Source organism: Chiroxiphia lanceolata, chromosome 1, assembly GCF_009829145.1.
Source record: "Chiroxiphia lanceolata isolate bChiLan1 chromosome 1, bChiLan1.pri, whole genome shotgun sequence".
Classification (NCBI taxonomy): domain Eukaryota; kingdom Metazoa; phylum Chordata; class Aves; order Passeriformes; family Pipridae; genus Chiroxiphia; species Chiroxiphia lanceolata.
Window position 1 is genome coordinate 62,795,678 of NC_045637.1, and position 15,570 is coordinate 62,811,247.

The window sequence follows — 15,570 nt, forward strand, 5'->3', positions numbered from 1 at the left end:
TTTTATAACATCAAAGTAATAAAATAACAAATAAAAAATATTTTCTATAATAACGAAAACATAAGGAAAATCTTACATTTGACAAAATTTTAACTTTTCATAAAATTTTTTTCTGAAATGTTATTATTTGTTGCAGCACAGAGTCTATTGCCTGGTCTTTGGAAGTTGCTTCAACAGCAACTGGGTGGATAGAACAAAACTGCTGAAGACTAAACCCCGCTAAGAGTGGCTGTGAAAGTGTATCTTTGACATCTCTTCCTCTCCTTACAGTACTGGCACCACTGCTACGCATTGTTATGAATACTTTTAGCACTGTTGTAGTGCTTCTAGGTCTGCAGTAGTGGGGGATAGGCCCAGGGCATTGGGACAGTGGAAAAGATAAAGAGCTTTTGGGATGAGTCATACCTAGGGGAACAGACCTGGGGAAGGAATGACGAGGACATAGAGAAAAGACTAGTGGCAGAGTACTCTGAGGGTGGCAATGCAAAGAACAAGGCTATTAATAACAAGAAACACATGTAGAGCGTGGGCTGGAAGACGGCAGATCCCAGCATCCCAATCAGCAAGCTCATCCTACTGCTCCCTCAAAGCCTCCTTCCTTATCCAAAGGATGCAGCGCCAAACTACCATCCCACTTATGTTCTTTCTTTGCAGAACTACCTGTAAAGACAGACTTTCACAGGAAACACAAGTCACTTTATTGCTTCTCCACTTGTATGTGCACGGAGCCTTTTTTTCCAGGACCCAGAACTGGTAGAGAGCTTCTACAGCTGGAAATGGCTGTTGCAGGAAGAGCATCAATTGGTGGGACAGCTCTTCGTGCTCAGTGCTTGCATTCCTGTCACCTGAAAGAGAAGGTATAAAGGACAGAGGGCTGCAGTGAGGAAATTCAGGAAGGACTAGCTTGCTCTCCCGAAATATATTTTGAAGGTGTTTCTGAAATGGCAGAAATGTATGTGTTAACAGAAGTTTTCCAGAGTAATTGGAGCCTAAAGTAGATAACAGGAATCTTGTTTATCACATTTGAACATCAAGTTCTACTGTGAGTCCATTAACCTGAACAGTTAGACTGAGGTTCAACTAGTCTCAGGAAATTTCTTCAGTCATCAGTCATCATCTCTGAAACAGTCCTGAGAAACACGGGGCACTTTTAAATTCCAGGCAAATTTTCATCTGATTCAACTAAAGTGCTAAGAATCATCTTTAGGAGGGCCAAACTCTATTTTGACAAACCCCTGAGTCACATCCCCAAAACCAGAAGTTTAACCACACAGCATTAGATTAAAAACACACCCATGTAAAATTTTAATGCTCACTCTGTCTTGGTTTTTGAGGTTCTTTCCTTCCACATGTCTGCTAGACGTCCCAGACAAACAAATTGAATCTGGACTCACTCCTACCTTCACTGTAGTCCTTTCTCCACACTGTTCAGGTGTATTCTGCTCTCATCCACACACTGCATCACTTCTGCCCTGCTTCTTGTCAGCCCCCACATCTAGACACCCTCTACACCAAGTTTGTCCTGGTCTTACCTCTAAATTTTCCAATACTAGAGTTGAAAGTATTGGCAGATTCCACATTTACTCCAAGGCCTGATGTTGAAGAGTGAAAGGGAGTAGTGAAAGGAACCTGATTATTTTTCACAAGAGAAATCAAGCAGAATAACAGTGGTGATCTCTTGAGGTGTTGGATTCTCTCTCCCTCCAAATTTTTGGTGTATTCCTTGGGAAAATAATGACAACTATTCCAGTTGAGCAACAGCTCTGTTCCAGACACAGCAAGAGACTGGACAAGTCAGTAATAAGTAGAGTGGTTGAGCAGTAAAACTCATAATAAAACCCTAAGATAATCAGAGCCACATTAAAAATTACAACTGAGAGGAACAACTAAGAAACCTAAGAAGCTACTTGCAAAAGAAAGATAAGTAGTAGACTTTATGCTTGGCTTCACAGAAATGTTGTCTTGGTTTATTTTGAGGCCTGGGGCTCATAAAAGCTGTTTTGTGTTCATCACCTTCGTCCTGTTCTCTTTAGGACTGCTGTCCAGCTCAGAGATGACCCTCAGCACAAAGCAGTCAGACTGAAAATAAGACCCAATCATGTTACTCAAACTAAGCAATCAATGTGTAATATTGCCGACACAGTCACACAACAATTTGAGTTTTTTTGTTTTCCCAGTGTTTTATCTGTCTGCAACTGATGAAGAGAACCACTCATAAATGATTGAAATCCATCCTGCGGACAGTATTTGCCACCACATATAAAACTGCTAAAAATAATTCACTCTTTGTACTACCCAAGAATTAAGCCAATGCCCCTCTTAAGTGTCTCTGAAACTCAGAGCCTTTGGACACAAAGAAAATTATCCACACTCACAGCGCCCACAGAACATTAATCCAATCCACTATTTCCGAGGTAAGAAATTAAGCCCTTTTAGTCACAATTTAGGGTATAATTCAAACTGTAATAATCTTATCTTTTAAATAGCATTAAATGTCTTTAACTAAAAGTGATCTTTATCACATGTTTACATTTTTCTTTTTTTGTATTACAGATGACTGGAACAGTGAGAAATCAGCAGTATCGAGGCTCATCTAAATACTAAACAAAGATGTAAATATTCAGTATGATGTGCATGGAATTAGTAATAGCAAACTGAGAATATTGGATACACTGCTGCTATAGCACATACTGATCAGTAGTTCTGAGCGGGAGAAATCCTCTTCAGCTCCAGTGGGAACAAAAAGACATTGGGAAAAAAACCCCATGGATCTTGATGAAATTCTAGTCATGGATAAGTTTCCAGGTAGGACTACAACCCATGAAACACTTGTTTTTAAGTTTTAGCTCCTTCAGTTATGCCAGCAATGGACAGCTAAGGCTCCCTTGGCAAAGTGCCACAGGTGCACATTCCCTGAGCGCTGGCAACATGAGCTCCCACCAGCCAGTGATGCTTGTTTCACCCTGCTCTAGTTATTAGGGAAATCCTACCGTGGTCCAGGTGCTGTAGACAGTTTCTGTACCTACCATCCTCTCTGTACAGCCTTTCCTCTGTGACTGCTGCAGGGGTAGACCAATGGCAGGTACTGTAAACCATTCCTGCATCAAGGTCACAGTGTGAGACTTGTAAATTTACTGGAAAAGACCCAAATAACCAGTGCAACCAGTGAGGAAGCGTTTCTCTTAAAATAGAACCTGCTTTGCCCTAATTGCTTTCTCTTCTATTTTTACACCCTATTCAGTATTACTGCTACTGTGAATATGTTAATGTATAATAAGCCTCTTCTGTTTCATTTGCACTTGAGAGCTCTGCTTTCTGTAACACCATACAAATGATCCTTATCCAAATCTGAGCTGGTTTTGCCACAAATTACACTAAAAGGGCTTTGGTTCAGAATTCTAGAAACTGTCAAAGACTACAGCACAACTTTTGCCAAGAGTAGCAAACAGTTTCCCCCAAAACCAACCCCCAGTATTTTGCTTATACCAAGAATACAGTTTCAGAAAATGCTGCCACATATTCCAGAGAACACCTTTTAGTCAGGAATTACTGAAAGAGTTTGATTTTTTTTCCAGGGATGTTTGTTAAAAGGGGATCTCATTTCAAACAACCTTGTGCTCCCGAAAGATTGTGAGAGAGAGCACTGCTCACTGCAACACAGTAATGGTTATTTTCCATGACACAGTGGAAACTTTATTACTCGTTCTTGCCAGCACAAGCCTTTTGACAGTGGAATCAGTGTATTTGTAATAATAATGCATTGAAAAAAGCAACAGAATTTTGAAATGCTCTACTGGAAAAAGATCTGGATCCCAGATCTCTGGGAACGTAATGTAAGCATCTTGGAAGTTCTGTGTCTGTTGAGCAACACTCACCGAAATATCCCCAGCATGAGTTATCTGAGAGTCTGCGTATAAGGAAAGACTGATGAGAATAGAGCTGAGCACATTAAATTAATTGCACATCTGGATCATGGTTCTGAATCCAGGTATCTGAAAACTATGAATGAACTCATGTAAAAAAAGAAACTTCTGCAAGCTCTTCCTTAGTCAGATATATAACAGTTCTGTGCCTTTCTAGGACTCTCCATTATTTTCTTCTATGCTATTTATTGTAATACAGAACAGTTTCTATGATAACTGTATAGGAACGCACATGGTCATCAGATCTGTAAGAGAACACTCAGAGTTGATTGCAGATTTACAGTACAAGCCTGATTCTGTCTGTAATTCAGGAAGTCCAACTCCATCTACACATTTTTTTTTTTTTTCTGAGATATCTTTTGCCATCAGAGGTAGTATTTTCCCAGACCTGAAGGTGGAACTCTTGTTCCTTTGATGATCTTTACATGAGTGACATAGCATTTTGCATTGTCATTTTTTCCTTGAGGAGATTTGGACTTCTCTGAAGTCACTGCTGGGTTGTCTGGACGATCACAATAGCACTGGTGGCAGAACTGGACAGTCAGGCATGAACGTCATGTTCGCAAGGAAATGTGCCAGGAGCTCTTCAGATGTTGCCTGTTAGAACTCATTAAAAAAAAAAATCTTTCCTTTGGAAATATCATTGTGATCTTATTCCTTCTTTTGCTGCTACATAAGTGGACTTCTCGGTCTTTTTCTGGAGTCACCAAGTTTAAGGAAAGGAAAGAATAAGTATAACCTTGTGGTCATACAAACTCCATATTGGACTGCATGGAATCTCTGCCAAAGTATTCTGCTTGTATGCTTGACTTAGAGTGCATCTTTGAAAAAATCTCTATTTTTTTACTGAAAACTTTATACTCTTTCAAAACAGATTCACAGGTAATATAATCCTATAGTCAATGAAGATGTGCCATATTTCTAGTCTCATTTTTATTTTAGTTTTGCTTTCAGAATTTTGTAATTTTCTGAAAACCAACACTTCTACTCTTCAAACGGCTCTAACCCAGACAAGTACTACTATGCTTATGACAAAGGTATCTCTTCACCTGCATTGGATTAAGATTTTAGAGTATCTCATGTTAATGCAAATTTCCCACACCTTTCATAACTTTCTTCTGGACTCTTTTCAATTTTAAACATCCCTTTGAACTGTTAATGCTCAAACCAAATGCATTATTTTGATAATGGTTTCATAAGGTCTATAAAAAGGGGGGATATCCATTCCAGTTGTATTTGATGTTCCTCTGGTTTCGCTTCAGAGTATTAGTTACCAAAAGCTTTGCTCTGAGAGCTGATGTTCAACTGCTCATATCCAGGTCCTATTTAGCACTGTCTCATGCCAGTCATTTTCCCTCAGATTCCAGGTATACCTTTGAGGCTTTATTTGAATGTACAACGTTCAATTTGACCAGCTTCAGAGGAGTATTTTTGCAAGTGAGAAGAGTTTACAAAGTAATTCAAAGGAGTTTATCTAAGTGAACGGCCCTTACCTTTATTTACAACATCAAACTAGTCATTTGGTATTTTTGTCTAGGTGATTTCTCACAGCACCAGGCCAAGAATAACACCAAAACAACCTTATGACAAATCTTCACTTACAATTACTCCTCCTGAGAACTGTCACCTGAATCACTTATTATGAACTCCACAGAATTTGCATTCCACATTGTATGTGTGAGAATAGCCTACTGCTCTACCTCATATGGAAGCTATTACATCAACATTACCGCCTTTATCAGCCAAACTTAAATTCAAATGCATTTAATCAAATCTTTTTCATAAAAATGTGTGAACCGGCATTTAGTTATTGGCACTTAATTGACTGTATCCCAGGTCAGCACTTCCATGTTTCTGTTTCATATCTATGTCAAACTGTCAATGCCAGGCTAGCCTGTGTCATCCTCTTCAGTCTTTTTAAATATATGTACAGTGTAACACATTTTTATAGTACTCTGGTATTCCACTGACATTCCAGAAGTCGTACTGTGAATAACCGAACTAATGAAGGCATGAGATACTGTGGATTTGGATCCTTTAGCCCCTTAATAACCTTAATTAGAATAATTAAAATTTATTCTCCATTAGCCCTTTGAAAACTCCATCTAGCAGTAAAGTGGATGGCTAATATATACACACTGACTGTCTGACTGTCTGCTGCTAACAAGCATGTGTAAGAGCTGAGCTTTTTGCTTGTTATTCTTTGGCCGAGGAAATAAATTTAGGTTTGTTTCCTCAGTGACATATCAATTTCCACAAAACTTAAAGGATCGTAATGACTTTCTCCAAATTAGATTGGAACTGGCCAAAAGGGCATGGAATGACAGATGAACAGATTACACAAGTCTTGTTCAGAACATCAAAATCAACGTACGTTGGAGATCTTCAGTTTGTTCTATTAATGCTGCTGAGTTTAGTTTAAAAGTGGTGTAATAGTGACATAACATAGTTGCTCTACAGATATTGCCAGGTAGCCAGACAGTTTTACACTTCTATTCAGAGGTGATAAAATGATCAGAAGTGATACCAGGCTGCCCTTGGAGGTTCTGCTCTACCTGTCGCAGAGGTGCGGGCATTCCTGCTGGGAGCAGGTGCTCTGCCAGCCAGGAGCTGCAGTGTTGGGGGAAGATCCAATGGTCAGCGTCAGACACAAACAGGGTACACTTATTTTCAAATTTATTTTCAAAACATGCCGAGGGAATGGCCTGAAGCTGTATCAGGGGAGGTTTAGGTTGGATATTAGGAAAAGGTTCTTCACCCAGAGGGTGGTTGGGCACAGGCTCCCCAGGGAAGTGGTCACAGCACCAAGCCTGAGTGAGTTCAAAACGCATTTGGACAACGCTCTCAGGCACATGGTGTGACTCCTGGGGATGTCCTGTGCAGGGCCAGGAGCTGGACTTGATGATCCTTGTAGGTCCCCTCCACCTGAGAATATTTTATGACTCTACGAAAAGTTCTTAAAATTACGACGGGAAACTATGGCTCTCCTTTAGAAGAATAAATTAAAATTTTCTGTGCCTATAAGCCCTCACCCAAGTCTCCCGGTACTCCCTTCCTGACCAGGGCAGCTTCTCTACCTCTACCTCTACCTCTACCTCTACCTCTACCTCTACCTCTACCTCTACCTCTACCTCTACCTCTACCTCTACCTCTACCTCTACCTCTACCTCTACCTCTACCTCCTCTACCTCCTCTACCTCTACCTCTACCTCTACCTCTACCTCTACCTCTACCTCTACCTCTACCTCTCTCTACCTCTACCTCTACCTCTACCTCTACCTCTACCTCTACCTCTACCTCTACCTCTACCTCTACCTCTACCTCTACCTCTACGTCTAACTCTACCTCCTCCTCCTCCTTCTCCTCCTCCTCCACTCCAGCCCCTTTCCGCCCGCGACCGGCCGTTCCCGAAGGGAAACAAACATGAGGGCGGTGGCGGGGGTGTGTGTGGCGGGCGGGGCAGGGCCGCTCCCCGCGGCGGAGGGGGAGCGCTACGCGCCGGCTCCCGCTCAGTGTCCCGGGGCCGCGGTCAGCGCCTGGCACACGGCCGGCCCATGGTGAGGCACCGCGGGGGGAGCGGGGACCGGCGGGCAGCGGGGCCGGGGAGGCTCCGCTTTCGCTTTCGCTTCCCGCGCCACGGAGGCGAGGGGAAGGGAAGGACCGGGCCGGGCCTGGCGGGCGCCCGGCGGGCCCTTGGGCTGGGCTGTGCGGACGTGGCCGGTAGGAGCCGCAGCGCGGAGCGGAGCGTCGGGTCCCCCCCGCCGCTCCCGGTCCTGGCCCCTCGGCGAGGCCGTGGCCGCCGCTCACGCCGGCCTTGCCCGGGCCCGGGCTGGGGCTGGGGCTGGGGCTGGGGAGGGCTGGCGCAGCGGCGGGGGCTCGTCCTGCTGCCTGGCCTTGCCCGGGGGAGGGCGGGCTCCCCCCAGTTCCCCCTCAGTGGGGGTCCAGCCCAGCGGAAGGGCTGGGGGTTCCCAGCCGGGGGTGCCCCCGGCAGCGGCTGCGCCCGAGGTCAGGTCATGGGGAGCTGATCCATCAGAAACGGTCACACCAGCTCGGATCGTCTTTTATTTTTATTTATTTATTTGGTAGTTTTTTAGGAGTGGAAGTGCAGTGTGGTGAATTGTTTATCTTGGCATTCCCCAAGCTTTTAAAAGCTTAAGTCAGGAAAAAAACACCCAACTTGGGGAATGCCCAAGTCCACTCAAAGTCTTGGTACAAGGCTTAAAGCCTTTCTTTATTCTTATGCTTCCGCTCTCTGCATGCATCCCTGGCCTTTCAGGGGTGTGATGCAGGCAGGATAGGCCTCTGGAACCTGTTGGTCTTAAGCTGCACCCGGGGAGGTTCAAGTTGGACATCAGGGGGAATTTCTCCACAGAGCTGGTGATTAGACATTGGAGTGGGCTGCCCAGGGAGGTGGACCATCCCTGGAGGTGTTAAAGGAAAGACTGGACATGGCACTTAGTGTCGTGGTCTAGTTGACGTGGTGGTGTTCGGTCATGGGTTGGACTAGGTGGTCTCAGAGGTCTTTTCCAACCTGATTGTTTCTGTGATTCTGAGGTGAGACTAAAGGTGCAGTTCAAGAATGGAGAAAATTCAGTATTAGGGCTCTGGTTGGAGGTTGAGCTGCACTGTGGCGTCTTATGGCAGGTATCAGCCCACTACACACTTGCTCCACTGGTTCGGCTGTGTGCAGAGAGGTGTTCCCATGTTAGTCATTAGGTATTTTCTGCCATTCTGCAGCTGGCTTAGACATGTAAATCCAACACAAAATGCCTGTTGTCTGCTCTGATTTCTCAGAATGCAGTCATGCACCCTTGCCTTGCCTGGATCGAGTTTGTGTTGCCAGGGGATCCCCAAGTGTGCAGATCTGTTAAGAACCACAGCCTGATACTACAGCTGCTGATTCTGGGTGTTCTGTGGGAGATTCCACGTGTAGCTCTTTATCCCACTAAGCAGTTTCATGTCACTTTGCAAACACACTGGGGCTGGTGACTGTCTTATTTCAGCCTAACAAAGCTGTTTTCCTTTGGTTCCTTTTAAGACAAAAGGTGAAAGATGTCATTTAGCCCCAAAATGCAGTTTGGCTGTAGCCTGCCACAGGAGCACATTCCTCACTAAGTACAGGCCTCAGCCAAGTGAGCAGTAGTCACTGCTGTCACTGCAATTTTGGGGCCAGTACCACTCTAAGAAGTATTTCAGGTCACCTTAATGAGAAAGCTGTTGTAAGTCCTTATATTCTAGCATCTGTATTCTAATTAAGTTTATTTACAGTGAGAAAAGAGAAAAGCTTTTTGACCTTACAACCCTTAACTACAAGACTAGAAGTGCTTTTTCTAGTGGCGTGGTTGTCTAAACTGTCGTGAGTGAATTAAAATCAAATCAGCATGTTACACTGTGTTTCCCTGGGCAAGCACAACTCCTGAGGTTTATTGTTCATTGTTCTGCTGTATATGAATGAAGAACGCTAGGCAGTTTAACAGGACTTCATGAGTGTTAGGTTTGATGTGTATTACTAGCATTTACTGAAATTTATAATAACAAATCACGAGTGTGTTACCATACATAGCAAAAATTTTACCTCTGCCTGCAGCTATATGACTGTGCTTTCTATGCATCACCACATTGTAAGTGGAGATTTCTGTGTTAGTGTCAGAATTAAATTCACGGTTTCAGCAATTGGAATTGGATGCCTTAAGAGTCTTTTGCCCTTTAGAATTGTTTGATTCAAACAATGAACTAAGATAACATATGCTGGTTGGATCTTCAAAAGCTGAAAAAGGAAGTGATCTGTTTCTGAAAAATTTTGTTTGCTTTGCATACCCATTTATTTGGTAAAGCAAAGATCAAACCATTGCAACTCCTCAGGTTCTTTTGCTCTGTTTCTTAGTAACAAGAGCATGTGGAATAATCCTTTATGGAAGATGCACTTCAATAATTTCTAGGACGTGAGGTGAACAAAGTGGGTAAGGAATGTTCCCGTGCCTTGGATAGTAAGGTTCATGGATGATTTTCATATTAAGTGCAGATGTCAAGTTAATTTATGTTAATTTAACTCCAGAATTACAGTTTTAGTTTGGGGCTGGTCTTCAGAAAACATAAACATTAAGAATGGAGATAAATATAATTTTTGTAACCACCTAATACTTTCATAATGCTGCTACAGTATACTTTGGATATATCTTCTTTTTTATTGACAGAGTTGACTGAAAATTATTCTGCATTTGGGTCTTGATCACTTCCAAATAAGTTTTATTTTTGTCACTGAAATATAATTGAATTTTAGTGCATGACATTTTGAATATTAAACTGAAAATATTTTACTTAGAAGATAACCTCTAGCAGGCCTGTAATATCAGCATTTGAAAAGACAAAATTCTGTAATGTCTTTGTCTATCAAAATATCTTCCACAGTGAATAGAATAAAGGACAGTTAGTTACAAATGGTTTTATCTAGCTCTTTTAATTACTGATTTAATGATATCGTATCGTCTTGGGCTTTTTTGCTCAAACTAGAATTTATTTTAAAGAATCAGAGCCATGTGTTCCTGTCTTGGAGAACTCAAGATTTTGTTGTGCTTGGAACTCAGTAAGTGCCTGTAGGAAGGACTGTCCAAGCCCCTGTTCAAGTGACAGTCCTGTACAAAGAGGTCAGAAAGGGAAGGTGATCTGTGACACAATTGTGTGGGGTCTGAATGGCACCCTCTGAGGGTGGCTCAGAACTTCTGCATGTTTGTGTGGTTGCTGACTGCAATTTGGATCCAAGGACAGAGGCAAAATTACCACCTGAAAAAGCTGAAGTTGAGAGCAGTGTTTTTTTTTTACTTGCCTGTGGACAGTGGTTTGTAGGCTGGACAGAGCTGCTGCTCAGAGGGATCTTGGCAGGATGGAGAAATGGCCAGACAGAAACCTCAAGAATTCCAGCAAAGGCAAGAAGAAAGCCCTACACCTACAACAGGCTGCGGGAAGACTTGGAGAGCAGCCTTGCAGGAAAGGACCTGTGTGTTGTGGTGGACCCCAAGCTGAATACGTGTCTGAGTGCGCTGTTGCAGTGAAGGACAACTGCACTGGGGGCTGTGCTAGTAAATGCAAGTGGGAAACAGCAGGTCCAAGGAGTGACTTCCCCTCTGTTCAGCACCTATGAGTCTAGCAAGGTGCTTAGTGGGCTGAAGCACATGATATTCCAGGAGAAACAGAGGTGGATTTGTTCAGCCTTAAGAGAAAGTGAAGGAATGGGAGTTCGTAGTGTTTTAAGTGGAAACTGGTTGCTCTTGAAGGTGCATGACAGTGGGATAAGAGGCAATTGGGCATGAGCTACAAGGAAGGTCTTTTTGGTCCTGGTTTTGTTTTGTTTGTTTTTAACCTGGGGAATAGTCAAACACTGAAGGAGGGGTCTAGTGAGTGTGTGGGAGCATCCATACATAGAGGTGTTAGAACTTGACTGGACGAGGGCCTGTGCTATCACATCTAATTCAGCTTGTACTGGATAGCTTGTGAAAATCCCTCCCAACCTAAACTGTCCTGCTATTCGTTGATTACTCAAAGAACAGACATTATTACTTTAGAAATGAATTGTTAAAGTTATGCTTAGGAAAACACAAGCCAAATAAAGTATGCAAGGTTTCCTTGAAATTGCATCAGCAAAAAAAAAGTTGTAATGTTAATTTTATGTACCATATTATATGAATTAGAAAAAAAAGTAAGACATTGCATATTTTCTTACTGATAATTTATGGCTTAGAATTTTTGTTACAAAAGCTGCTATACTGTTTGAGACAACATTAAGCAGGAGACCTAATGAGAATGTAAGGAGTTCTTATATTTCTTTCTTAGTTTCTCAAACCTGCTGTGCAGTAGATTTTAGGCAGCAGAGATTTTAAGAGATTTGTAGACACTGTCATGAAAGGTAGTTTGCTGTTTGGGAATTTTTAAGAAGAAGAAGAAAATAACTATCCTGCACGCAGCTAAATCTTTGAATTTACAACTGTTGCACGTTCAGATCATCCACTCAAGGCTCACGGCCATTGGTTACATTAACTCTGCTTTCATAGTGGTCCCATTTGTAAGTCATCTAAACTGTCAGTTTTCACCCTTAACAATCTCTAGATGTCGTTTAAGGTTAAGGACAAAATTATGATGGATTTAGCTTAGTCTTTGCTGTATTTTTTCTAAGACAGGATGGGATGTGGGTTTCTCTGAGTTCACGTTGTGCAGTGAGTTTGAAGAATTTGTGTTGTCGCTTCTTCAAGATGACTCAGTACTGAAGAAAAGCGTGACATGGCTCCTAAATATCTTTGAGGAACCAATTTTTAATTAATTCTAGCTCATAAACTCATGGATTAGTGTTTAAACTGTCAGGAAATTAATGTGAGTTCAAAGAGGAAGTACTGCAGTTTGGAGTATGATGCTTTTTATCCTTTGCTCATTACAAAAAAAAAAAAAAAATCAGTTCTAGGCTCAAAATTGAGTTAAATTGTGGTATATGAGTGGCTCTTTCAAAGATTAGGGACTGTAGTGACCAAGGCGTAGTAGAACAACTAATGTATTTGTTATCATCTTGCATTTAAACCACTGTTTTTAGAATGGTGAAAAGAGTAAATCAACACAAAAGGATTAAAGTTCTTTTTGCAACCTGAAAAAATGTGAGGTCACCCACTCACTGCATGTTTATTTGAAGGTTTGTACAAAGGACTGTTAATATAAAATGCCTTGGGTTAGGAGGGGATTTGTAAAACTGATAGTGTATCTATAATTTGAAATGGGGATGATTTAGCAGTGACTGTGAAGTCATTTGATAAAATAATTTCCTTCTAAGGTTTTGAAAAAGGAAAAGGTGTGTCAGTGAAACCTTAAAGATTGACTTCCCCTAACTTGATTTACTCTCAGTAAACACTGCGTTTTCCAGTTTTCAGTTGCTTTGTTGGGTGGGATAGATAAAGGAGGAGAGCCTTGTGTCAGCATTCTGTTCTTCTGAAAAAACACATTACAACTGTGCTGAAAAAGGTGGGAACTGTTTTCCTCCCTGTACCAGAATTGTTTTCCCTCTCTTACTGGCCTGATGGAAGATGCTTATGCTTACCACTTGGCTCCTTTGAAGTTGGGGGAGGTTTGTAGGTATCCTACCTGCAGCCTACAGGTGATGGCTGGGACTGAACACTGAGAGGTTCAGTCAAAGATTGAGTACCATCAGCTGGTGTTTGGCTTCCAGTTCTTTCTGCCTGCAGGAATCACAGGCCTTAGAAAAATCTCAACACTCTCCTTCTGCATTTTCACACCATAGGTAGACGTGAGAAAAATAATGTCTAATTTCACTGTTAATGCTATTAACAGTGAAATTAGACATTATTAGACATTCGACTGTGTGAAAAATGGGAATATTTTTTTACCTGTTATATTCTGCTGTGCCTCATCTGTACCAGAAGAATTATGCTAGGTTGATTATTTTAAGTTAGTTTAGTTACTGAAAGAGGAAAATCAGGGAAAACCTTCTGATGCAGTTGCTGACATAGCACAGGTGCTTTCATATAACCAAGGTAGCATGTCCCTTTTTACTTGTGACAAAACTTTTTCTTATGTGTCTCCAAATCAACTACATCTCTTGTGTTTTGTTTTTTTTTTAAAGGAACATACAAAAAGGTAATCTCATTTAAATAACTTCTGTTTACACAGTGTTGAAACAAAAAAGTTATCTCACAATGTTCTTTGCCCTTGTGTGCATTCAGCATAATTAAATTCCTTTATGTTACTTGTATGCTCTGTAGATAAGTGCTATTATATACAGTACTACATATCTTTCTCTTAGAGAAGTGAAACTCCAAAGTTATGTTTTATGCATATGCAGGGAACAGAATTCAGGATGCTTATGTACCTACTGGTCCTGTGAATATTTCAGCAGCTGTTTATACCCCTTGCTAGGTGATGCCTTAGTTGTTTTCAGTAGGGGACATTTGCAATTTCACAGAATCACAGAATCAGCCAGATTGGAAAAGACCTCCAAGATCATAGAGTTCAACCCATGACCCAGCACCACGCTGTCAACTAGACCATGGCACTAAGTGCCACATCCAGCCTCTTCTTAATTACCTCCAGGGACAGTTACTCCACCACCTCCCTGGGCAGCCCATTCCAATGTCTGATCACTCTCTCTGTTGAGAATTTCTTTCTAATGTCTAACCTAAACCTCCCCTGGCACAGCTTAAGACCGTGCCCTCTTGTCCTACTGCTGGTTGCCTGGGAAAAGAGACCCAACTCCCACCTGGCTCCAACCTCCTTTCAGGTGATTATTGAGAGTGATGAGGTCTCCCCTGAGCCTCCTCTTCTCCAGGCTGAACAACCCCAGCTCCCTCAGCCGCTCCTCGTAGGGCCTGTGCTCCAGTCCCTTCACCAGCCTCGTCACCGGCAAATCTTCATTCAGACGCTCTTAATCTTTCCAGAAAATTGAATTCCAAAATTAGGGTCTTTTCAGGACATGTTTTACAATTGGTAGGATGACTCTGAATGTGAATTGGCAAAACTTGAACTCTGATCAATCAAAGCATCTAATTGGAAGTTTTTTTCAAACCTTTTCATGCGTTGTTATGCTGCTGCAAAGCATATTTGCCCCTGCCTTAGTTATTTAGCTGTTTTTTTCTTTTTAGTGTTAAGTTTTATCTATGAAAAATGATCCCCAAAGCCTGCAAATAAGTGGAAATAATACATTTAAATGCAAATACAGAATCCACTGATTTAGCTTATTTTGCTTTCTTTTAAAAAGTGATTCAAGGTTACTACATTTTTGTAAGCTTGTAATTGTTTGTTTTTTAGGGGTTTCTACCTTGGTGAAGGTGTATTGCACAGGTGTTCACTTGAGGGCTGCTTTTAGGATGTCTGAAGATGAAGAAAAGGTTAAACTCCGTCGAATTGAACCTGCAATTCAGAAATTCATTAAAGTGGCAATTCCAACAGATTTGGAAAGGTTAAGAAAACACCAAATAAATATTGAGAAGGTTAGTGTTTATTTTTTTACTAATGTAGTTCTTTTTACAGTATAGAATCAATCACATTGGAAGATTATATAGAGATTTTTGATGAAAAATTGATTATGAAATGCTTTAATACAGATTTGGGTAAAGACGAAACTTCTGTGTTGTCTGGCAATTCAGTGTGCACAAAGATCTTTACATTTGTAGTAAACATCAGGCTGCAGAGTGAGAAACTGCTTTTGTGTCAAAATGTTACTGTGGGGATAGCAGCCTAATATTCTTACTTTACTTTGAAGTCACAGTGGTTTGCTGCCAACTGTTCTGAGTAACTTACTGTTTATATCTATCTTTTTCTCTATATATTTTCAAACTGAGTTGAGAGAAATAGAGAGATGAATTATTTAAGTGAACTAAAAAAGCATTGTATCAAAATTTTAGCATGTTTATATGCTTCTTGTTGACATTAGCTCACACTTAACAGTGAAACTGAGTATGCTTCTAAGAAGTTAAATTCTTGCAAGCACCGTGGCAGTGCCTGTACAGGTTAAATAAACATACCCAGGACAGTTATCTGGCATGAAATGGCCTATGTCATTAAATGGCCTATGTTATTAAATTCTCATATTCTGCAAAACAGGGTGGCTGCATCCACGCTGCTAATGGGGAATAGCCTCTGCTCTCTGTTTATAACT

The 15,570-nt window shown here is 41.5% G+C and overlaps 1 protein-coding gene across 2 annotated transcripts in view; it reads left to right on the top strand.

Annotated features, from left to right (window-relative positions):
- Positions 1-7,367: 7,367 nt before the first annotated feature.
- STX17 (syntaxin 17) overlaps positions 7,368-15,570 on the top strand; it is a 32,189-nt gene continuing 23,986 nt past the window's right edge. Inside the window, exons 1-2 of one of the 2 annotated variants that reach the window (XM_032693148.1) lie at positions 7,368-7,480; positions 14,721-14,902. In XM_032693148.1, the coding sequence (XP_032549039.1) occupies positions 14,780-14,902 (123 nt within the window). In that variant the 5' untranslated portion in view covers positions 7,368-7,480; positions 14,721-14,779. Of the gene's footprint in view, positions 7,481-7,559; positions 7,644-14,720; positions 14,903-15,570 lie in introns of those variants that run through there. The other variant, XM_032693158.1, reaches the window with a different exon arrangement.